At 37.4% G+C, this 24,673-nt stretch overlaps 1 protein-coding gene across 2 annotated transcripts; it reads left to right on the forward strand.

Moving 5' to 3' along the window:
* Positions 1-977: 977 nt before the first annotated feature.
* On the forward strand, positions 978-24,532 carry SLC13A1 (solute carrier family 13 member 1). Of its 2 annotated transcripts, none has more exons than XM_032689065.1 (15): positions 978-1,104; positions 2,842-2,970; positions 3,729-3,865; positions 7,924-8,111; positions 8,701-8,752; positions 8,841-8,907; positions 9,415-9,575; positions 12,140-12,259; positions 13,429-13,527; positions 13,617-13,718; positions 16,356-16,459; positions 17,342-17,451; positions 18,115-18,276; positions 20,308-20,445; positions 20,543-24,532. In XM_032689065.1, exons 1-15 carry the CDS (start codon positions 1,006-1,008, stop codon positions 20,684-20,686), a joined length of 1,812 nt encoding a protein of 603 aa, XP_032544956.1. In that variant the 5' UTR covers positions 978-1,005; the 3' UTR covers positions 20,687-24,532. The 2 variants fall into 2 exon arrangements, with proteins under 2 accessions (XP_032544956.1, XP_032544955.1); XM_032689064.1 differs by having other exon boundaries at positions 980-1,104; positions 9,412-9,575.
* Positions 24,533-24,673: the final 141 nt, after the last annotated feature.

Genomic DNA, 24,673 nt, shown 5'->3' on the forward strand with positions numbered 1-24,673 from the left:
GTCTCCTCTTCCGATTTTCTGCTTCATGTAAGATCCTGAGCACAAAACAGTGTGTTCTTTCCCCTTTTGATCTTCATCCATAGACAGTGTACAAGCTTCTTTCCTATCTTTTCCTGTTCTCTGTTTGATGCTAGTTTGTTGTATTACAAAGACTGTACCAAGTTTTCTTTTATTGAAAAACAGGAAAATTCAAGCAAGGGTTTTTTTATTTTTTACTTTTGCCTCAAAAACTCTTCTACTCCTAGCCTTCCTCAAAGCTTTATACGATGTATATAAAAAACCTCATCCTCTTTCTGCAAGAGAAGAGAAAATGAGCTATCATACACTCCCTGCCTGGCAAGACAGAAACCCCCTCCTCCCCTCAATTTTTTTCATATAGTTTAAATTCTAGACAGACAGAAACAACAGAGAAATTGAGGCTAAAAGGGCCTTCTGTAAATTCTCTAGTCCAACCTTTTGCTCAAAGCAGAGCAAAGTTCAGGTCAGATTGCTCAGGGTCTTGTCCAATCAAGTCTTGAATACCTCCACAGATGGAGACGACAAGGAAGAATTTTTAATTCTTTTCAATAATTATCTTGCATATGGTTTCTTGATTTCACGCAATGTCACAATTGGGTTTGAATATATATTCTATGTATGTTATATGTTTTGACTTCCTACTGAAGTCCACAGTGACTGGGAGAGCACCTGAAGCTTTTAGTTTTCTAGCTGTCTAAAATCTGCTCTAATTATATAAACTTGTTATGAGGAAGGGCAGGGAGAGAAAGTCCTGACAGAGCTGACATCTAGCCTTGGTTTATGATGAACACTTATCTTATCAACCTACTGTTAATAAACTCACTAAAACAATAAAGATCAAGATTTAATTTTAACTTGCTTTACTGGCCTGCTTTAGCAATGGCTAAAGGTGATAGCTTGGAAAAATATTAATCAGAGTCAGCTATTTAAAGTCAGACTAGTTTTTTGGCAGTTTCTGCAGGAAAATCCATCTACCAACCATCAACCATGAAGATTCTTAGCTACCTCCTGGTTTACCGAAGGTTACTGCTCATTGTCCTCACTCCACTACTTTTACTTCCACTCCCACTTATCATCAAAACCAAAGTAAGTGACGTGCTTTGAGACGTAATTATTTTGCACCTGTATGTAAAGACTGAGATTCTCAGATCTTTTAAGATTCATAGAATCATAGATAGTTTCTGTTGGAAGGGATCTTGAATAAATTCATTATGTTTTCATTTTGATTTTTTTTTTTTTTGGTCAAAGTGTATTGACATAGAATTGTAGAGAAGATAGCTTCAATGTAAAATTCTGTACTGGATTCATGAAGCTCTGAGTCACGTATTTGTTTTCTTGTTCAGAAATGCTTTTCCCATTTAATATCATCTAGATTACATTGAAAATCTTGTCCTTGCTATTATCTTTGGACACTTTTAAACAGCTCTGTATGATTGACAGTGAAGATGAACTGTCAGGAAGAGAGCTGCATTTACTTTTTTGTTTCATAAAGGATTTTAAGTTCAACACATATTGTGCTGTCTGATAGTAAATGACTGAAGTCAATGACCTGATAAATTTCCTCTGGTTCCTAAATAAAGATAAGTCTGTGGCAGGATTAGTTTTATTTTACTTGGAATAAATTCTTCAGGTGTTCACTAATTCTTGTGACAAATCCAAGCTGATGAAACAACTATCTAAAGATGTTGTTAATGATTCTATTTGGTATAGCTCTGATGTCAGTAGAATGAAATGGAATTCTCCTGTGATGTGTTATCACGTGCATTATACATATCACGTGTGACAATATGTGAAAGTTAATTTCAGAAATGCTTGCATCACAGATAGTGGTTACAGAGCAACATGCTTCACACACATCACAGTTTCAGTATTTCAGTTTCCTTTTCAGGAGGAAACTCCCAGGAAATTCTTAATGTGGTAGGACTTAAGTGAGATGAACATTTGCTAAATGAATTTTGACATTTTCAAATTGTTTAATACATAACAAAAACTTCTTTCCAAAAATAAATGATAGCCATAGCTGACTGACTTAGATTTAACATTGTTGTTTTACCAGTCAAAGGTTCCAAGAGCCACATCATTCAGCTTTCCCTTTCCCAGTACAAATCATCTGTGCTGCTGTTGGGCAATTTCATACCCTAAACAGGGGCACTAAAAGTTCCGAGCCATTTTCCTTAAAAAGCATGAATATAAATAAAAAACACACAAAAGAAGTTTCTAGGATTTTAGAAGAAACTAGACTCACTTCACCTCATTATATTTGGCTGTAGCTGCATTTTACAGGTAGCATTGAAAAAGATTCTCCTGGCAAAAAAAAAAAAAAAAAAAAAGAAAAAGAAAAAACTCTTGTTTTTCAGGAGTTTAAATAAAAGACAGTCAATAAAATTACAAGTCTTAAAAACAACAGCTGTGTTTCTTGTCAGTCTTGCACAAAGCTTTTTTACATTAGATCATATCCTTACCTTATTGATATTGATTAAAAAACTTCATTGATTACAGGAGAGACAAAATTTGAGTGTGAGTTCTCCTAGAGGCTTAAAGGCTTGCTTGCATATAGAGAATGTTTGTGATTTATGGTAATTCATGGCCTGAGAATGCTCCAGAATGACCTATGTGATTAATTGTCTTTGAAGGATTAGGCAGCTGACTTTTTTCCTACCTTTCCTAAGTCGTAGAATTTAAGTAATTTTACTATCTCTTAGAAAAATCAGGTCCCTCGACTCAGACTTTTTCCAGGTGTGGGAGATCTCTCTATTGACATAGCTGTGATTTTTTCCACTGGATGATCGACTCATATTTTTGTTGGTGCCTTTTGTATTCTAGGAAGCAGAATGTGCATACACGTTGTTTGTGGTTGCCATCTTTTGGCTCACAGAAGCTTTGCCACTGGCTGTTTCAGCTTTGCTCCCTGCCTTTATGTTCCCATTGTTTGGTATAATGGAATCCAAGCAGGTAAATCTTTTTTTTCTCTCTTTTATATTGTGGATATGAAGGATCAAAACTTCAAAGAAAGAAATGCATAATGTTGAAACCTGTCAGGCTAATCCATGGAGTGCCAACCACAGTAGTTCTGCCTCAAAATTTGCTTACATGCTTTGTCCTCAGGACTTGTTCGTATTTCTTTAACACTTTTTTCTATATTATGGTTCAGTGTTTAGATGCCAGTCAACAGGAAAATGCTAGTTAGATATAAAATATCTTAATGTTACAGACGTGAGGTGTCATACTAATGACCCCATGCAAAATGCTGAGTGTAACCCCATTAGCAAAATACATCTTCATGTCAAAGTGATGACCCCATACTCTATGTTTAAAGTTGTTATTGTATGTGTTGAACAGATGACAAAAGTAATAAAAGCAACATTTCATTGGTGATTTAGTCCATATGTGAGATGTGACTGATAATTTTAGGTTGTTCTGTCATAAACCCTATTTTTTATTTTGTTTTAACAATATGCACTTTCATGCATTTACTCTTGCAACATTTGGTTAAATGAAATTAACAGTTCCAATGAACTTAAGAGTTTAATTTTAAGCCAAAAAATTTTCCTGATATTTATTTCAGTATATAATATTACCGTATTTTTTTCCATTAAATTGATAATACCAAATACTAACAGAAATTCATCATTTAGTTAAAAAAAAGGTTGGTTTTGGTTTTTTTTTTGGTTGGTTGGATTTTTTGGTTTGTTTTTTTTTTCTTATTTCAGGTGGCATCTTCTTATTTTAAAGACTTTCATCTGCTGCTGACTGGAGTAATTTGCTTGGCAACGTCAATAGAAAAATGGAATTTGCACAAAAGAGTGGCTTTAAGAATGGTGATGCTGGTGGGTGTCAAGCCTGCATGGTATGTGCTAAACAATGTCTTGAAGGAAATAATACTTGTGGAAATCTACGTATTCCAGAAATAATTGCCTAGTGCTTTTTCAATAGTAGAAATCCAGCCTTTCTTTTCTACTCAAAGTAGATATTTGACTTGATATGATTGATTTCCAGGTGACACTTTATTATTTTGCTGAGGTCCTAATTGAAAGCTCCCTTTCAGTGATTCTGTTCATAATAAGGATCCTTCTGGACAAAAAGAATGGTTAATTTGTGAATAATATAGGGGTCCTGTTTCCTGATGGTGTTTGGAACATTCATACCCAATGCCTTCAATATAAAATCTGTTTTATGCTGATTATTAATTTTTATTTCAATAGTGTTTTCAAAATTCTGGACATTCCCAAAAATACAAGAAGACCTCAAATGCACAGTGAGGAAAAAAAAAATCATAAAACTAAACATGTGGGGAAGGAAAAATACATTAAGCACAATGTCTTTACTTACATTTTTTTCCTTTGTCTACATATGAAAAAACTATCAAAAGAGAAGAACTTCCCCAGATGGATGAGGTGATGAGGGAAATGAAATCACACTCTCTGCTTACTCACTATCATCATATATCTTATGAAGTGAAAACTCTTTGCTTGCTTTACAAACTTGCAGAAAAGGTTTAGGCCCAGAGATGCACCTGTCAGCACACCAGTAAGGCTGCAGATAAGATTTGTAGAGCAAGTTTGGCTTCCCAGAATATATCATATTCATGACTCCTTGCCAGGAAACAGACTGACAGGAAGCAAAAGGTCAGAAAATCAGAAACCCCAGGTCTAAAAAACGAGATGGTCTAACTAATAGCACCTCATGGAAATGCTGGATTATTTCTATTCCTCAGTGATTTGTCTGACCTAATTATAAATATCACAGGTATTTTGCTTAGGTTCTGCATGTTTTGATAGCTGGTAGCTTTCTGTTTTGACAAAATACTCCTTACAATCTTCTTCTACTGCCTTCCATTATCTTTGGCTGTATTCTTGAGCTATGTAGATTTAATTGTTTCAACTTCTATTTGGTTGGTCACTCCTAAAGCTCACTTCTCACCTTTTGGCCAAAATCTTTAAAGGGAGAACACAAGTGGATGGTGTACCATGCTAAGCTGAACATTGCTGGGGAACTTGCTGTGGGCAATTCAACCTGCAGCCAGCTGCTGAGGAGACCTAGAGTAACTCCTGAGATTAGCTCAGTTGGTTAGAGCATGGTGCTAATAATGCCACGGCCCTGGGTTTGATCCCTGTATGGGCCATTCACTTGAGTTGGACTTGATGATCCTTGTGGGTCCCTTCCAACTCAGAATATGCTGTGAAACTCCACAGACAGCGTTGTAACCCTGAGGAAGCAGTATCCTTCATAACTAGCTCATCACATTTCCTGATCATGACAAAGGGATAATAAGATTATGATAAGACAATTGGTGAAGGAGAGGATCTACCCATCTCTCAGCATCTGCTGCTCATTAGCGGTGCCCACAGCAGTGATGGTGCTGTTCTCTGCACCAGCTGTCCTCTGCTGCTCGCAGCAGTCTCCAGCCAGCCTGTGTACATTGGAGACTCATCCTGCCCAAGGCAGAGATATCACTGGAGGAGATTTCTGCATTAGAGGTCATGAGGGGGTGCAGCAGTGAAAGTAGAATAGCAGGAGACTTCTGGATTTTTCATTATGCATTCTTCTGGAGAAACAAATATATATCAGACATAATGTGGCCAGCAGGACCAGGGCAGTGATTGTCCCCCTGTACTCGGCACTGGTGAGGCCAAACCTCAAATCCCATGTTCAGTTTCGAGCCCCTCACTGCAAGACAGACATTGGGATGCTGGAGCATGTCCAGAGAAGGACAACAAAGCTGGTGAAGGGGCTGAAGCACAAGTCTTATGAGGAGCGGCTGAGGGAGATGGGTTGTTTAGCCTGGAGAAAAGGTGGCTCAGGAGAGACTCTCTACAAGTACCTGAAAGGAGGTTGTAACCAGGTGGGGGTCAATTTCTTCTCCCAGGTAAAAAGTGATAGGACAAGAAGACATGGCCTCAAGTTGGACCATGGGAGGTTTAGATTTGATAGTAGGAAAAATTTCTTCTGTGAAGAGTTGGTCAGGCATTGGAACAGGATGACCAGGGAAGTGATTGAGTCACCATCCCTGGGGACAATTAAAATATGTGTAGATGTGGCATTTAAGAATATAGTTTAGTGATGGACTTGGCAATGTTAGGTTTAGGGCTGGACTTTATGGTCTTAAGGGTCTATTACAACCTAAATGATTCTATGAGTCTGTAAAGACCTCCTGTCATTTGCACCACACAGTCTGGTCTGCAACTAACAGAGAAAGGTGAATATGTCTATGCAGCCTGCAAGGACTAGAATGGGTAATAAAACATTGATTGTGTACTACATAGCCAAGAGTGACTTTATAGTTAAATGTAAATGAAATTATCATCCAAGGTTCCATGCAAAATATTTTTTTAACAATACCACCGGGAAAATAATGCAGAAAAACTGAATGCAGAGGCTGAACAGGATAGCATATATTTTACTATTTTGTCATCACTTTCAGAGTTCCTCATTAAAGTCAACTACGTTGTACAAAATGGTCGCATGATCATCAATCCATCAAATGCTGGAAATTTATGATGAACAGTTTTGAAACATGGTAGTGAATTCCTTAATTTGCTTTGATTTTTAACGTCCCCTGCAAGTTCTACTAAAATGGCATTTTTCTACAGCTTGAAAATTCATATTCAGTGTGCTTATCCTGACCAGTAATTTCTACATAAGAATTTGTCCCAAAAACACAATTCTTCTACAGCCTCTGTCTGACAACCTAACCGAAAACTACCTGAATTACTGGGGTTTATTGACAACAATTTCTGTTAAATCTGGTCCACATCTTGCAAGTCTACAGATCATTTTATCATTATGCAATTAAAAGCGCACAGAGAAAAAACAAGGTACCCCTGCTGAGAAAAAATCTAGTTTGAAATGTTGCTGTAACGGCTGAAACGAAAGGCTATGAGAGACATTTTGAACAGTATTTTTACATAATAAAATAATGTTCACGCGATTTTTATAAAATTTTTATATTGGCTTCATGTTCTAAGTAGACCTTCCATTTCTTTGTGGAGCTCTTGATCAAGCTTTACAAATTGCACAGATGACTTCTGAGAAAATGCTGAACCACCACCATCCCTCTACTCAGTTGGTCTCTCACTGTGGTGATGCATGGCAGGTGTTTAATGGCAATGACAGCACCTTGGAACAGGAAGTCAAGAGGACTGTTCGCATTCACAACTCCAAGAAATGCAGTAAAATGACGTTGTGGCCTGTATTCTAAATTTACAGTCCAACTTCACCAGATACAATATGGAATATTTGATTTTTCAGTCATTGATACAATTCAGTGTATTGCATCAGTGCAATCAGGAATTGCACAGATGCAATTCCTATTTGTAGTAAACTTGAAAAAGTTGTGCCAAGACCAGACTAAGGCATTCTAATGACCTTCCCTTTCCTTTTTAATATCAAAGAAGATGTTTATTGAAGCCCCAATAATCCCTGTGCCTGGCTTGGTGTTCTGATTAAGAACTAAATACCATTTACCAAATTGTTAATATTTCTTCCCATAACAACTGGACTGGTATCTAGAGGACTTACAGCCTATGAGATAACTCCAGGGGTTTGACCTGGATTGTATAATGCAAGATTAATAGCATTAGCAGTATAGCCATTTTAACTCTCATTTGAATTCATGACGTGTACGGTGTTCTTTCTTCAAAGATGGCTCAAATATAGTATAATTCTGTAAATAAACATTATTGCTTCTACTTCAATTGACAACATATTTGAACCTTTAACACTAAAATATGGTAATTTCAGTGTCTTTGATCAATTTTAATTCATAAACTTCCTCAAAAATCAATTACAGACTTTAAATTTTTAGTGTTTCAAGCTTTCTGTTGAAAACATTTTCCATTTATATTAAATAGACTGGTGATAGGAGATGTTACTGTAGCAGTCACAGACTCATCTCTCCTATTCCAGGCTTATGCTGGGTTTCATGGTTAGCTGTGCTTTCTTGTCGATGTGGCTCAGCAACACCTCTGCTGCTGCCATGGTGATGCCAATTGTAGAGGCTGTAGCTCAGCAGATCATCAGAGCTGAAGCAGAAGCTGATGCACTGGAGATGTCTTGCTCTAATGGCTCCGTCAACCCAGCACTGGAGCTGGACGGTAGGCACACGCTGCAGCTTCGGTCCTTGCCCGCCCTCGGCAGTAAAAAACACATGAAATACAATTAAATGGTTGGAGAAGTACTATTGTCATTACACGCTTCATTGTGACACTTCTCTTGGAATACCATATGTGAGCTCTCTCATGTTCACAAAGATAGATTAAAACTGTACAGGTGCAGAAGATGGTAGTTTCATGAGAGGAGGAGAGAAGGGGAGAGGCTGGCTTATCAGTCCAGTGGAATGTCTGAAATATGACTGCAGGCTATAGATACACTGAGTATTAAATGTTAGCACAAGAAAAGAGCTCTTTAAGGTCTAGGGTAATGCTAGGAGAACAAATGAATCTAAACTGGTTTCCTACACAGTTCGATTATAAGTTAGAAAGATTTCTCCTCATTAAAGGATTCAGATTCTGGGAATAGGAGTCATGAAGGAATAGGGAACAACTCAACTGTTTCTCAGACCGGCACTCACAAATGTATTCATGGGACTATGTGAAGTGGTTGCATGGAATGGGACATGCTGATGAAGCCTTTCCAGTTTTGCTCCTTTAAATGCTTATTTGTCTTTGCATCACTGTCTTACAGAACACATAGGAGAATGTGAAAATGCTGAGTGGAAAGAAAAGCAAATTAATGGGTAATTGTTATTAATTTACTAAATTCTGCTCTAAGAATTCTTCTAAATAGAATATCTGTTTATTACAATACATGCCTTTGTTTTCCAGATATAACAACAGTGTGGCAAGTACTGTGTGCACAGTTGAAAATGAAAACGAAAAAGGAAATGAACAGGTACTTAAGGTGTCTTTTTATTACATAGTGTAACTTAGTTTTAACCTAAATCTCACTTCTATGCAACACCTAACACGGCACAAGTAGCAATTATTCTAGTTTCACGTGAATAAGAGATATATGTGTAGTCACACATATACACACAGTTTGCTTACATAATCATGTCATTAGTGGTTTTGTGCTCCCAGTGTATTTTACACAAGTTAAACCAACCTCACCAGAGTACAAAGTTGATATCTACAGTGTGTATATATATATCAGTATATATAAAGGAAGTTCTTGTCTCAGTAAAGACAGATCAGGAAAAGGACTTCAGAATTTGACTATTCCTATTTTTCCTTTGCATGAATAATTGCAGTACCACTATAACAACAAACCAAACCACACTGCTTACAGCTGTATTACCAGCAAATTGTCTTGCTCTTCTAAGGCATCCTTGAATCCTATTTTTGTGCCTCATGATGAGCCCTTCATATATATTAATTGGTGTATATACTTTCTAAGCAGAACCTACCACCTGCTGAAGCAGAGAGAAAAGGCAGAAAGGACAAATACAGTGGGATTCTCAAAGTGATGTGCTTATGTATTGCTTATTCTGCTACCATTGGAGGGCTGACCACAATCGCAGGAACATCGACTAATCTGATTTTTACTGAGCACTTCAATTCGTAAGAGACTATATTATTTATATTCATTTTAATCCAGACTTCTAACATTATTCTTGAGCTCTCACATGGTTTCCCTAAAATGCATTAGAAACTTTACCCTTTGATTTGATATTACTTGATTCTATTGCTTTTTTAAATTATTTTTTAAAGACAGAAAATGAAATTGCATGGTTGTATTTGCTTTACACAGAGAAAAGCTATAAATGATCTGCCAACATATGCAAGAAGATGATCATTCTTTGGTTAAGTAGTACTTTACTATTTGAGTAACTGCATGGAAAAAGATGGGCTTGTCTGAGAAGGAAGGCGCTACTTAGTATGAATAAGATAGGCACTATTAGGTTGTAAAGAGCTGTTATTCATTTCTAAGTGAAGAAGGGGTTAAGTCTGGGTCTGCTTAGCAAAGACCATCAGAAGAGACTTACAAGAGGCTAAGCATTGTTGAAATGAGGAATTTAGGTCCATTAATAAATGAAAAAGAAAATAATTTCAAGCAAGTCTGAAACCTGCATTCAGTGGAACACCTTGTTTTGAGGTTTTCCAAAGCATTTTTTAATATTCCTTCTCATATTTAAGTAGAACTGCTTTGAAAAGAAAATGGAAGATTTAATTCCAAAGCTCTCGATAAACCAATAGTTCTTGCTGAACTTTTTTTTTCTGCAAACTATTTACTTTCAGAAGTATGCATACTCTAATTTTGAAATAGAGTAGAATAAAGTACTATCCTTTGGTTACCCTCTGCCCACTATTTTGTATTGCACATAGCAAAATGGTAAAGACCAGTTATTGATTGCATTTGTAGTGTTTTCATTTTCCAGAGGGAATAGGTCTAGAAAATAAATAGTTCAGTGTGTCCTGTCCATCCTTGCCTCAGGCAAGACCTGTAGTAGATAATCCAACAGCAGGTAATCCAACCAGTATTATGTAATAGATCATTTTGAAAAATCATTTAAACTGATTGTTCTGTTTACCTGAGGAATATTTGGTCGGGAGTTGAAGAATACCTAACTGCAACATTCAGATTAGCAGAAATACACAAATATTCAGCCCTGTACAAACCTACTGTGGAATCTAAACACAATAAATTTACATATTATGATGGAATTGAATTTTTAGCATAAAGTTTTTAAGAGCTTGTTTTATTGCTCAATAAGAAATTATCAGACTTGCTTCAGGAAAGACCATAAACACTTTAGCAAATGATGGAATGCTAAATTGTTACAGTTATGTCACATTTTTCCTATCTTGCAATTTTTAAATTCAAAAATTGATATGGCTAATCATGTAATAAAAAGTACATAGCCCTGTAATCAATAAATAATGTAACAGCACAATGCTTTTAATTGTTCTAGTTTCATTGTCTCATCATTATGTACAGTTGCAACTTAGAGCATCACCTCAAGAAGACGATAGGACTTTTGGTTTTGTCCCTGTTAGCACTTTACTTGCAATATATCTAAGCATCATAGTAAGTACAGATCAAACCTAAAAGGCGCTTGAGAGAGCATTTATGATAAGCATTTACAGCTTCAAAAACCTATGTAACCATCAGAATTATTTTCCTTCTAGCAAGACATGACATACAAAAGATTGGCTAATAATCAGAAACAGTCATTAGAGACTCTCTCTGGACATTTTATTTCCATTCTACCTGATTTTTTTGCATCAAGGAGGAAGCTGTTTAAGGAGACTAGAATTTTCTCACTTTAGAATTAAAAGCTCACTCAGTAGAGTTGAAGGAGCTCAAAGGAAGAAGAGTAATTTCTATTCACAAAGTAAATTGTAAAACAGGCTTTCATTACGCTGCCCTTTTGACTCTCTGGTATCTTTCACATTCAAGAGCAAAATAATTTAAATTGTAAAACAGGCTTTCATTACACTGCTCTTTTGATTCTCTAGCATCTTTCACATTCAAGAACAAAATAATTTCTTTCAGAAAACCAGAGCCCCTTTCTCCTTTTTTTGTAAAATCACATGGCAGGGAGAGCTCTGGCTGGATGGCCTACATCTGTAACAGTAGGTTAAGACAGACTCAAAGAGACAAGGTGACTGGAGAGAAAATCCACCTAGCAAATGAACATTCATGGAAATTAGTAATAATAATTTTGATTTTAATCAGTTTTGAATTGCTTACGGAAGTTTTAAAAATACAAATCTCCACTGTTGTCTTCTATGTTCATTGGAAGCTTTTTCATATATTTTCTTGTGCTAAAGTCTCATCTCATATAACTGTTTTCTTTCAACTTCTGTTTCCTTGTAGTCCTAATGGCCCTTAATGCTAATTAATGAGTGGACCCCCCCTTGCCTACTGAACTAAGGTTAGACACATCTCAGTCCATGTCAGATCGTCAGATCTGTTGCTGATCCAGTGATCGAATAACTGGCACAGCTTGTTCCTGTAGTGATCATGAAGATAAGGATGGGAGGGTGAGGGAAGAGGATACCAGAGGACACCTCATGCTGCCAGCCAGAAGCACTGTCTTGCAGCAGTACATTCTGGCACTTCTCACAAGTCTTCATTCCTTTGCAAAGCTCAACTGAACATGTTTTTTACTTTCATCCAGACGTTACCCAGGTTGCCAGTGCATCAATTTTGGATCCTGGTTTATGCTTGCCTTCCCCATTGGAGTTATTATTCTGCTGCTGTCCTGGGTCTGGCTCCAGTGGCTTTTCCTTGGGTTTGAGTAAGTAAATGGTATAATAAATAAAACTAAAGGTAACTGGTATAAAAGATAATTTGCACCAGGAGTAAATACCGCATCTAGGTTTAACAGGTTCAATAGGAAGAAAATGCAGCAACAGTGATTTTCTGTCCTTGATTAGTATGACTTAATCTCTGGATGGAACAAGAATTTTCTAAAATAGGGATCCTTGACTATTTAGCTCAGCGTAAAAAGTCCATAACAAAAATGAGTCATCATTAAATAATGCATGCTTACAAGACAGACGAATACTGAAATCTTATACATTTTGGTCTGACTGGAAGATTCACAGTCAGGAGTATGCCCTTTTGTGGAGTCAGGGATTGTTTTTAATACTTTAACAATATCTGATGTATAAACTGACTATATTTGTAAATCTGAAGTAAAAAACTTCTGCTTCTTCTAAGTTCATGTGTGGTGGTATGGTAGGGGTTTTGTCTTTCCACAGAGCTTGGGCTTTTATGGTTTTGGAGAGGACATACTTCTTTTGGGCTGATTCTTCAAAGCCTTGCTCTCCATAAGTTCACTAACATCTGGAGAGATAAGTGGGACAGCAATTTTCCACAATTACATGGCTACTTACAGTGCAAGAGATGAAAAGTGAGACTATTTTTAAGCAGATAGAGTCATCGCATGCTTACCACTTTATATGTGAACATATATTGTTTTCTTTTTCTTGATGGTCATTTTTCTTGATTTGTAGTGTTCTTTTTAACACTGTGTAAGAGTCTTAGCCAAGAATGAAAACCTAGCTTGTAGCAAATACTCTGCAGGCTACTCATGTGATACAAACTTTTTCACTCTAAAACAAAGTAAAGCAAAGTCATAGATGACTTACATTAAATAGCTAGGTTATATATTTGATTGTTTCAATTAGTTTCCATGATAAAAGTTTCATGTTTCCTGGGCAAATGAACTAGTCAAGAACAGGACACATTTTGTTGCAGCCTCTGTCAATCTCCCACTGGACTTTTTCAGTTAATTCCAATATGCTCAGTTTGTGATAATTAAATCGGAGATACTGCACTGTAAAGTGACATTTTTCCTTTTGTAAAGTGCTATTGGTAACTGATATGAGAAAAGTTAGACTTTTTGTTTTTCTTCTGTATACACTAATACACACTCAGCAATACTACTGCTTTACATTCCAGTTTTAAAAACATGTTCAAGTGCAGCAAGAAGAAAACAGCTAGAGAAGAGGCCTCATCACGGGTGATTCAGGAAGAGTATAAGAAACTTGGACCAATGAGGTATCCCAAACTATAAATCTGCAAACAAGAGCAATTAAATACAAGTGTGAATTTAAGAAAATTGATAACTCATTCTGTTTCTGTTGTAGCTACCCAGAAACTGTTACACTTGTCCTATTCATTCTAATGACCATTCTGTGGTTCACCAGAGATCCTGGCTTCATCCCAGGGTGGTCTTCACTTTTCCCAGAGTAAGTTGTCCCTTTTGATACAGCAGCAAGAACTGTACTGTGTCTTAACTACATACCTTCCTTTCTTTTCAGTTTTAAAAAATGAAAATATTTTCAATATTTCAGAAATATTCCAGGTTGATGCAAATCTTTGTAGTGTATACAGTATAGATAAACTCTAGAGATTTCACATATGCATGTGTGCAATAACTGAAATGTGTTAAACCCATTACAGGATAAAATCAAGGGACTAGAGCACAAGTCCTATGAGGAGAGGCTGAGGGAGCTGGGGTTGTTTATCCTGGAGGGGAGGAGGCTCGGAGGAGACCTCATCACTCTCTACAACTCCCTGAAAGGAGGCTGTAGCCAGGTGGGCGTCAGTCTCTTCTCCCAGGCAGCTACCAGTAAGACAAGAGGGCATGGTTTTAAGCTCTGCCAGGGGAGGTTTTGATTGGATATTAGGAGGAAATTCCTTATGGAGACGGTGGTCAGGTATTGGAATGGGCTGCCCAGGGAAGTGGTGGATTCTCCATCCCTGGAGGTTTTTAAGATGAGACTGGATGTGGCACTTGGTGCCATGGTCTGGTAACCACGGCAGTGTTGGATCAAAGGTTGGACTTGAGGATCTCAGGTCCCTTCCAACCCCGCTGATTCTATGATTCTATGGTAAATGCCTCCTAAGAAGGATTATGCCTAGGTTTTAGACTTGATCCGGTGAGGAAGAACACATAATGATTAATGTCACAGTATCCCACTTCCTCATCAAACATGAAATTTCAATAATGAATCTTTGATTAGAATTTTTTGATCTCCTGCACTTAGTGACAGCCACACTAGTATGCATACAGGCCCACATACCCTGCTTTGGCAGCTCAAATTAATGCTATAAATTACTTTCTGTTCATACATAACTCCCTCAACATCACAGTTCAACTAATGACAAAAAAGCGAAGAACTATTGCATTGTTTTGCTTTTTGTTTCAGGTCCCACAGGATCACCTGGATTTTTTTTCCTGAGTAATCAGTCAGTCTTACAGGAACTTTACTGTGATATCTCCTTTACTCTTGCTGTACTTCCTGTAATTTCAGTTCTCTTTTTCTGCGATAAAGGTCTGAGCTTTGCTCTGGAGTGGTGGGAAGTAGTTGCAGGATTGGGATGAGCAGGACTTAGTGCTGTTTAGGTCCTTATGGATTTAACACTTATTATTGGATGGCCCAAAGGCCAGTGCTGGACTAGGATGTAATTTCCAATTTTGTTTTCCTGGGCATTTGTCAGAAATGAAATTGAACCTGTATCCATCATGCTTTCTCTCTTTAAATATATTTTCATCATTCATGCATTTATACACCTTCCCCAGGGCTCTTCCAGAAAGTCTGGGAGTGGATGTTACCAGGAATAATTGTAGCACTTCGAAGATTTAAAGCGTGAAGCAAAATTATTTTCTGCAAAAATTGTCATTATAAAGCATATTAAAAACTAAGATTGTTTAAAAATTATTTACTTTTAATTATCAAAAAAAATTGCAAAAGAACATTTACTACCCCTCCCATAACAACAGCAGAGCTAATGATCATTGTCTTGTATGAAACACTGTATTCTTGAAGGGGTTTTGGAGTGTTGACCTAATCAAGCAATCAATCAGCTAGCTAAGCAATCAGGCTGGCTTGGCTTCTCTTTCTGCTTCATATTAAAATTCAGTGCTCATTGAGCACTGTTTAAAGAGCTACATCTGATACTGAAAAACAAGCATTGTAAACAACCTTTCAAATATGGGACTTACAGCTCAAATTATTTTTTTCAATCCAGAGAGCCACATATTCATATTTGAACCTAGCTACCATTGTCTGAGGATTTTTTTTCACTGGCAGGGAAATACAGAACATTCTCAGAATAAGCATGGTTACAGGTTCTTCACAGGGACATTACTTTGTCGATGCCCTCTAAAGTTTTCCTTGGAAGGGAATGCAATCACATGTCATGTCATATTAGGCTGAATCATGTCATAACTTGCATGAGGTAGCCTGGAAGTGACCAAAACAAATATGACCCTTGTGACTATGATCCTAGTAATGACAGCCATAGCAGGATGAAGATTAAGCTATGCTGCCTTTTCTTAGCTACAAAAACATCACCCTTTCTGTGTGGCAAAACAACACATACTTACTCAAGATGTTTATTTATGAATTTAGAGGGACTGCACAAAATATTTCTACAGAGGTGATGAGTTGACTGTGACTGTCTGCCAGGTGCCCACCCAGTTGCCCTCTCACTGCTGCTTCTCATCAGGACAGGGGAGAAAATAAGGTCAAAAAGCTTGTGGGTCAAGATAAAGACAGGGATACTGCTTATCAGTTTCAATCATTGGGCAAAACAGACTTGATATGGGAGAAATTAATTTAATTACCAAATAAAAATAGAGTTGGAAGGTGAGAAACAAAACCAAAAACTTAAACACCTTTCACCCACCCTCTTTTTTTCCAGGCTCACCTCTGCCTATTTCCACCACATCAAGTGGTGTAAAGGATGGGGAATAGAGGGTTCTAGTCAGGTCTACAGTAGCTCTTCTCTGCTACTCTATTCTCCTCCTCAATCTTTTTCCTCTTCTCCTCCTGAATATGTATATTTATGTGGTTTTTTTCTTTTTAACTTCTCCTCAGGTATAAAAGCTATATTATGGATTCAACAGCTGCCTTAGCGATAGGCGTCCTGTTCTTTATTATTCCAGTAAAAACATTGTCTAGGACTTCAAATGGCGAAAACAGTTGAGTATATTTTGATATAGATTTCACTACAATAAGGTACCTAAGATGCTACTATAAATAGAACTTATTGCACTGGTTAGAGGAATGTTGTTAAGTAATAATGCTAAAATCTTAATACAGGATAAAATCTTACTGGGATATAAAGCATCCATGGCCTGGAAGTCAGTGCCAACAATTATGCAATGTTAACAGCAGGAGCTAGTGCTGTGCAGGAACCTGCTGCCTGCAGCTCATCACTGCAGGTGGAAACCTTTCCATTGACTGCAATGGGCTTTGAAATGGGACTGAATGGGCAGGGCTGGGCTTATTTTTGGAAAATTTTACTGCTTAATTAAGGTATCCTATAAAATTCAAAATAGTACATGAGTTCATTATCATGCAATTTTTCCTCTTCAAAATGAAATGTTCCCTAAAGTGTACTTCTACCTTGTCCTCCTTATGCATTCAATTGTGCTGCTGAAATCAATGAGATCTGGGGGTTCATAGAGAATGCAAGACCATAACCTAAATGAGCTTAAGTGAAATAGCCTTTGCACAGCAATCTGTGAATAGTGCAGCCTTATTGAGTAAATTAAACTCACTGATATCCCACAGCCATCTTCCACATAGGGAAGGAGGGGAAAGGGGCCAATATTCCACTGGTGGAAACCATTACAGCTCTTATGTCTCCAAGCTGTGACAGTTTTCCCCAGTAAAGATCTGTCCCCGGAAGTGAAGGTTGATTCCATCAGAGGCTTTCTTCATGTTATAATGACTGCCTTTGAATTTTTCCCAAGTACTTCCTCAGAGAGATTATTTCAAGAGCTTGTCAATATGTTTTTAAATGTTGTTTGGGGATTTGTTTTTTTGGTTTTTTTTTTGTTTTGTTTTTTTTTCTCTAGCTGTTTTTGGTTACACTCCACTCATTACTTGGAAGGAATTTCAGTCATGCATGCCCTGGGAAATAGCTATTCTCGTTGGTGGTGGGTTTGCACTGGCAGACGGCTGTGAGGTAATGCAATTTATAGAAGCTACTGAACAAATAGCATGACCCACATCAGGAGCAACTCAGACATGCAGTGAATTCAGTTATTATCTTGTTTTAGCAAGTTATTCTGTAGCAATATTGAACATGATAAATGTGATGAATATTCAAGATATTCACAAAGCAGGTTTACAAAAAAAGAAGCTTCCTTTGTCTTCCAAGAAAACTGATGACTACTGTTTCTTATGTAATTTAAACCTGATGGTGGTAGGAGTTGTGAAGACACACTGTTTCCAAAGCCTTAGGGTTAATGTCAAATGTCACTGAAGTACCTCTTATGTGAACAATGGTGGTTACTCAAGTAAATCAAGCAGGTTTGGACCCAGACTTTGATGATGGAGCCTGATATATGCATATTACCATTTTCTGATAAGACTCCACTAACCATCTCAGAGGTACAAATATAAATAAATGGAATATAGTTTGCATGGGCTTCTATAGGGCACAATTGAATTAGAAAAATGGGCTTAAAAATATGTGGGAGGAATATGGAAAATATTTCCAGTGTTTTTCTCTTTTACATAAATATTTTGCAAGTAGCAGATGAGTAAAGTCTCTTCTACACCATTTTTAAAATTTTTCTTACAATGACTTGCTAAACATAATCATATTACCATATTCCTTATGCAGGTTTCAAAACTTTCTGACTGGGTAGCAAGTAAATTGACCCCTATAGGATCATTACCACTGTGGTTGGTTATCCTGATATCCTGTCTTATTGTCACTTCAGTAACAGAAGTAGCCAGCAATGCAGCTACCATTACAATATTTTTGCCCATACTATCTCCTTTGGTGAGTATAACAAATGTTATTTTTAATCAGAATATGCTCTATCATCCATATAATAATACAGCTGCTTAAAGAAGCAGTTTTTAAAAGTCTCCATAAAATACTTCATGCAGTTTATTTTCCTGTTCTGTATTGTGCATTGGATACTTGGTGGTTTAAAGTATTTCTTACAAGGGATGTGGAAAATTTAGTAAAATTAGATAAAAGTTCATGTCGTGGTCTAAATCCAGTCAGCAACCAAGTACCACACAGCTGCTTGCTCACTCCCTGACCAGCATGACTGGGGAGAGAATTGAAAGGGTAAAAGCTAGAAAGTTATGTGTTGAGATAAAACAGTTTAACTCAGAAAGCAAAAACTGAACGAACAGGCGAGCAAAGCAAAACAAGGAATTAATTCACTGCTTCCCATGGGCAGGTGGGTGTTCAACCATCTCCAGCAGAGCAGGGCCCCATCGCACATAGCAGTTACTTGGGAAAACAAATGCCAACCATCCAAACATCCTCCTGCTTCCTCCTTCTTCCCCCCACTCTATATACTGAGCATGTGGTCATATAATAAGGAATATCCCTTGAGTCAGTTTGGGTCACCTGTCCCAGCTGTGTCTCCTAGCAATTTCCCACTCACCCCCAACTTCCCTGCCAGTGTGGCAGTAAGAAAAGTAGAAAAGGCCTTTGCTCTGTGTAAGCACTGCTCAGCAGGAGGAAAAAACATCTCTATATTATCAACACTGTGTTCAGCACAAATCTAAAACATACGAGCAACTGTGAAGAAAATTAACTCTACCCCAGCAAAATTCAGCACAGTTCAACACATGAAAATTAATGTTGTTATTAGTATCTGTGAAGATCTGAAGCTCTTAAAAAAGACAGCTCTCTTACAGTTTCTTTAGGACCGCATCTTTAGCAAAAATGGTTAACACTGCAGGTTGTCAGCAAAGAGAGGGCTAATAGATGTGCTTTACACATAATTCTCATTTCTTCTGTCCTTAGCTCAATTCTGTCCTTTCTTCTCATCATTTTTATCAAAACATCTGATTTTTTCTTCTTCAAAACTTACTGATTGTCTTCTAGTCTGTCGATTTTCCTCTGAGCCTCCTTCTCTTCAGACTAAACAACCCTAGCTCCCTCAGCCTCTCTTCATAGGACTTACCCGTTAGACCTTTCACCAGCTTGCTTGCCCTTCTCTGGACTCACTCCAGCACCTCAATGTCTTTCTTGTTGTGAGGGACCCAGAACTGGACACAGTACTCGAGGTGGGACCTCACCAGTGCTGAGTACAGGCAGATGATCACTGCCCTGGTCCTGCTGGCCACACTATTTCTGATACAGCCCAGGATCCCTTTGGTCTTCTTGGCCACCTGGGCACACTGCTGGCTCATGTTCAGCTGACTGTCAGCCCCAAGGTCCTTTTCAGCTGGGCCACTTTCCAACCACTCTGCTTCAAGCCTGTAGTGCTGGATGGGGTTGTTGTGACCCAAGTAGAGGACTCAGCACTTTGCCTTGTTGAACCTCCTACAATTGGCCTCAGTCCATTGATCCAGCCTGTCCATATCCCTCTGCAGAGCCTTCCTACCCTCCAGCAGATTAACACTCCCACCCAACTTAGTGTCATCTGCAGCTTCACTGAGGGTACACTTGATCCCCTTATTCAGATCACCAATAAAGATATCAAACAGAACTGAACCCCTCATTGAATTCCTCTTACGAATTGCATACAAACACAACTTCATCATCTTTCTTGCAGTGTTTTTGCTTCTCGTGCCTGTGAAATGTGAGCAGCCTTTGCAATAGCCTTATTTTATGGACTCAACTACAATCAGAAAACATCAGGCATGAATTTAAAGAACTATCTTTTCTCCTCTGAAGCATTCTCAGATATAATCTCAAAAAATGAGTTACCAAAAAAGATATTTCTCACTATTTAGACTAGCAGTTCTATCTACAGTTCACCTGTGGTAATATAAGAAGTTTGTATTTATGTATTTAATTTGGCAATGCATCCCTTGACAGCTGTACTCTCTTATTTTTCAATAGGCTGAAGCCATTCATGTGAATCCACTTTTCATTTTGATACCTGCTACCTTGTGTACTTCCTTCGCATTCCTGCTTCCTGTATCAAACCCATCCAATGCCATCGTATTTTCATATGGTCATTTAACTGTTATGGACATGGTGAGTTTTAAACAAAAGTCCCTAACGGGGATTTTAAACATTTAAAAAATTTTCTTCAGTATCTTGATGTTTCTGCTTTCTTTTCCCTCTTTTTCAGGTGAAAGCTGGTTTGGGCATTAACATCATCGGAGTTGCTGTAGTTATGCTTGCAATTATGACATGGATAGTGCCTATATTCGATCTCTATACTTACCCAAGCTGGATACCAAACATTCCATCTACAAATGACACTGGGCTGTAAAAAAAAAAAAAAAAGTCTTGTTTCTTTTCTCACATGTGGTGAGTCACTTAAAATGCTTTTTGTCACCACAATGATAAGGACTTACATTACTATAAATGCCATATTTCACAGTCCCAGAGACTGATGATCCAGTCTGAGAGTCTAATCAGGAAGAGTGCTAGACTTTCTAAATATCACAGTTAGATCAGGTTTCTAATCTAGTTCAGCTAGTCTGAATTTTAATATCTTCATGTTGTGAAGGAAAAAAAATAAATGTGCACAGCCATTATCACTGGCAGTTTGCCCCCATTCTCAGGGTAGCAGAATAATGAAATGTATATTTTATTATTTCAAATATGTGTTCTTGCTATTTTTTATTTGCGGGTTGTCAGAGAACATATTAGTTTTCTGTTTTCTAGATTCAAACTCTGTTTGAAACAGTGTTGATCATAAACAAAAGATCAGGCAGGGGACTCTCTTGAACACATAGTTTACAGACCTGTCAGAAATGCACAGAAAAATGGAGAATAGCAGCATGACCACTTAAACAGCACTTTATCTATTAAACACCTTGTAACCTGGAAGGAGAATACATATTTAAGCATATGTTTAGTCTAACTGCTCCCAAGACCTCACTGAAACATATCGTTACTGCTGTGAAAACAAGAGTAAAAAAAATTAATATTTCTCTGGATCGACATGTATTGATAGATCTGAGTTGATCTATATAAATGGAGACTAAATGATCATCATATCTCTCTGCCAAAAGTAGAGATAAATCCCCTTGATGAATGAAACCATAAGACAGAGTGCTGAAGATTTGACACTCAAACTGTCAATCAAGTTCATCTTCGCCTGCAGGCTCATGATCTCTACAGGACAGGTGGCAGTTTAAGGTTACTAAACGGTGTTAATGTCGTAATGTTCTAAACACAAAAAAGTGCAATGTAGTCAGAATGGAAGTTGGAGTTCAAAGATATCTTCAAATAATGATGTTCTATTTGGTTGTTACGTGTTTTTCACCAAAAGGACTATCACCTTACCTGTTGGGAAAACCGGTGATAATTTGTAAAGAGCGTGTAGCTAGTAGTCTGAATGAAAGCTGCATGTATTTAGCTTGGATCATGCCTTGGGACACCTGCATGATAGTTGTAAACCTTAATCTGTCTTTTATAGATAGTGTAAATTATCCATTTTTCCTAAAAACAACAACAACCAAAAAATGCTCATTTTTTGATTACATAGTTTACATTTATTTTTGATAGTGCACATTTAGAGATGTCAGTCATGACTTCTATAATGCCAGAATACAGCGTGTTGTTGTATATGTAGTATGCTTCCTTTAGCTACTAGTTGCAGATTCAGCTGCAGTGAATTATTAAAGAAGCACTTTTTCTTAACGATGATGGTTTTGTGTAAGTAGTTGCTGTCTGTGCATGCCACCACTCTTTTAAGCCTGACTGAGGCTTCTATCTCTTTAGGATGGCAACCCCACTTTTTTTAATGCAGTGGCAAAATAAGGCTATGGCCATCACTAGCCCTATCAGGAGCTGCCACTATACAAATAGCGATAACTGATCCCCTGCAGCAATGATTATGATTACAGATATGCAACATTTGGCTAAATGAAGTCAGGTACCAGTGGGAAATGCTTATGCAAGTAACTAATCCAAGATACAAACCTTGGATTATACTACATGGTGTTCTCCCAGAAGAATGTGCAGTGCAGGAGCTCCTGGCTTGTACAGGCCTGCAGGCACAGAGAGGACAAACAGCTAAGAGAATGCTCTTACTTTAAGGTTCCCAGGTATGACCTTCTAATTCTGTCAGTAATTTCCAGATTATTCAAGAGCAGCAGAAACAGTGAATCACAGAGTATTTCAAGTGGAGGGGATCTCAGAAGACTCTCTCGAAGAAGATTAACACTGAATTCAGACCAGGTTGTTTAGGGATTTTTCTAGTCACATCTCGAAACTCTCCAAGATGTAAACTGCACAACTTCCCTGGCTAATGTTCTCCAGTGTTTTACTGTCCTTGCGGTGAAATATTTTGTTTTTAAACAAACATATTCATTTTAGGCTAATAGATTCATTATTGTCCCTTTTATTTGAGATGGATTCTTTTCTGTTTGTAAAACTGTCTTTTTCTTTTTTAATGAAATATGAAAAAGAGAAGACAGTCCTCTTTGTGGCCTTATGTTCACCAGTCCCAATGGATGTGATACTTTCGGTCTCCACAGATCTGCTCTGCAGTATTATAATCATGTGGCAATTGTTTTTCAGCCAAAGGAAATTTATTAACTGTTCCTGAACTGTTCCCGAGTTTTATTAATGTTCCCAATACAGAATTGGCTGTTGTAACCTTAGCCTTGAATATGGCAAGGTCTACAGAGGTCCATGAGTGCACTACACCATGAAATCAGGCTTTGACACTGGTATTCCTTCTTCAAGTTACACATCTTCATGGAAGAAAATAAACATTTTGCACTGTTTAAGAGAACTCTTCAGAAGTTGTCAGCTGTACTAAGTGATACAGTTTTCAGTATGAGCTGAAGCTCAGTTTGTGCCAGATGATTTTCAGATGTTCATTTTATTTACTTTTTGGTTTATTCATAGAATCATAAATAATATGACAAAAAAGCCCATCATGTCTGAAGCCTCACATAATTCAGACCATAGAATTTCCCTAAATTACTTTTTTTCAGGACAGAAAGCATGGTTAAGTATCGTAGTAAACAAGAAGAGAGTCAATATTTTTAATGAAGGATGCTTTTTTAAAAACTGTTTTCACTACCGTTGGTGTATACAGTGAAAAATATGCAAAGAGAGAAGGGAGAGATTTGTAAAGAAAGTCAGTCATCTGTTGGGCCATGTGTTTATAATTTGTCTAAATGAAATGCAGAATTATATATAAACTGACTTTCAGTGACCAGTATTTCATTGTGTCATAATGTACCAAATTAGTGACAAAAATTAAATGATCAAGCATGAGGTCTTTGGAGATTGCATCCTGTAAGTAAGCCAGCTGTAAATAAACAAGTTTGTAGTAGTGAGAGTGTAGGGTCTCACCAGGATTTTTAACTTGTTTAGCCAGAAGTTTAAGGAATGGGTCAGATACAATCTTTGAAATATTTTGTTATTATTGCTAACTTATTTTTAAAACTTTTGGGAACCTTTTAAGTAAAAATTAACAATGCTGCAGTGTAGGGATTAATATTGCTAAAACTTTCTCACCCGAGAACATTGAAATGGAGGAAAAAGAGAATTTCAGAGTGTGGCTCTCTGGGTATGCAACAGGTGGATTTGGCTCTGACTGCAGGCACAGAGCACTATGCTGACTGCCAGCAGAAATACACTCTACATATGTTGCTATTGTATTCCTTGCTCTGACCAGAATTTGTATTATGACAAATGGTGGAAATGCACCTACAATTATTTTAAGAGTTGATTAATATATAATGACATAAACTATTTGTAAATTGCTTTGTGCGTAATTTCCATATAAAATGATGTGGTTTTTCTTTGTCTCAGATGAGTCTAATTAGTCTACTGTATTAATACATGAGTAATATTTATGACTTACTATTTATTTGTGGTCCATTCCTGTTGAATTAAAAGGAGCCTTTGCCATGCACTTCATTAGAGAGGTGTGCCAGGTCTTTGTTCTCCTTTTCTATGGCCATGCTATATTTAATATATTTTCACTTCACTTTTGGAAGATGTACATTTAGCTTACCAGAAACCACAAACCACGTGAACCCTGGAAAAAGCTTCTTGAATTTCCTATTGTTGCTATCAGATGGTCAGATCAGTCCTGCAGTGTAAATCCCCCTATGAACATTTAAAATGAAATGACTGTGTTTGTTTACTGCAAGGGTCTTGCTTGTTTAAAATCAACTAGCCAATAGCTTGAGGGCTGGCTGAGGAGCAACACAGCACAGCAGCTCAGGAAGAGTGAAGCAAAAAAACCCCACTTTATACCCTGGATCTTGCAACTTTTTAGTTATGT

This window comes from Chiroxiphia lanceolata, chromosome 5, assembly GCF_009829145.1.
Source record: "Chiroxiphia lanceolata isolate bChiLan1 chromosome 5, bChiLan1.pri, whole genome shotgun sequence".
NCBI classification, from domain to species: Eukaryota; Metazoa; Chordata; class Aves; order Passeriformes; family Pipridae; genus Chiroxiphia; species Chiroxiphia lanceolata.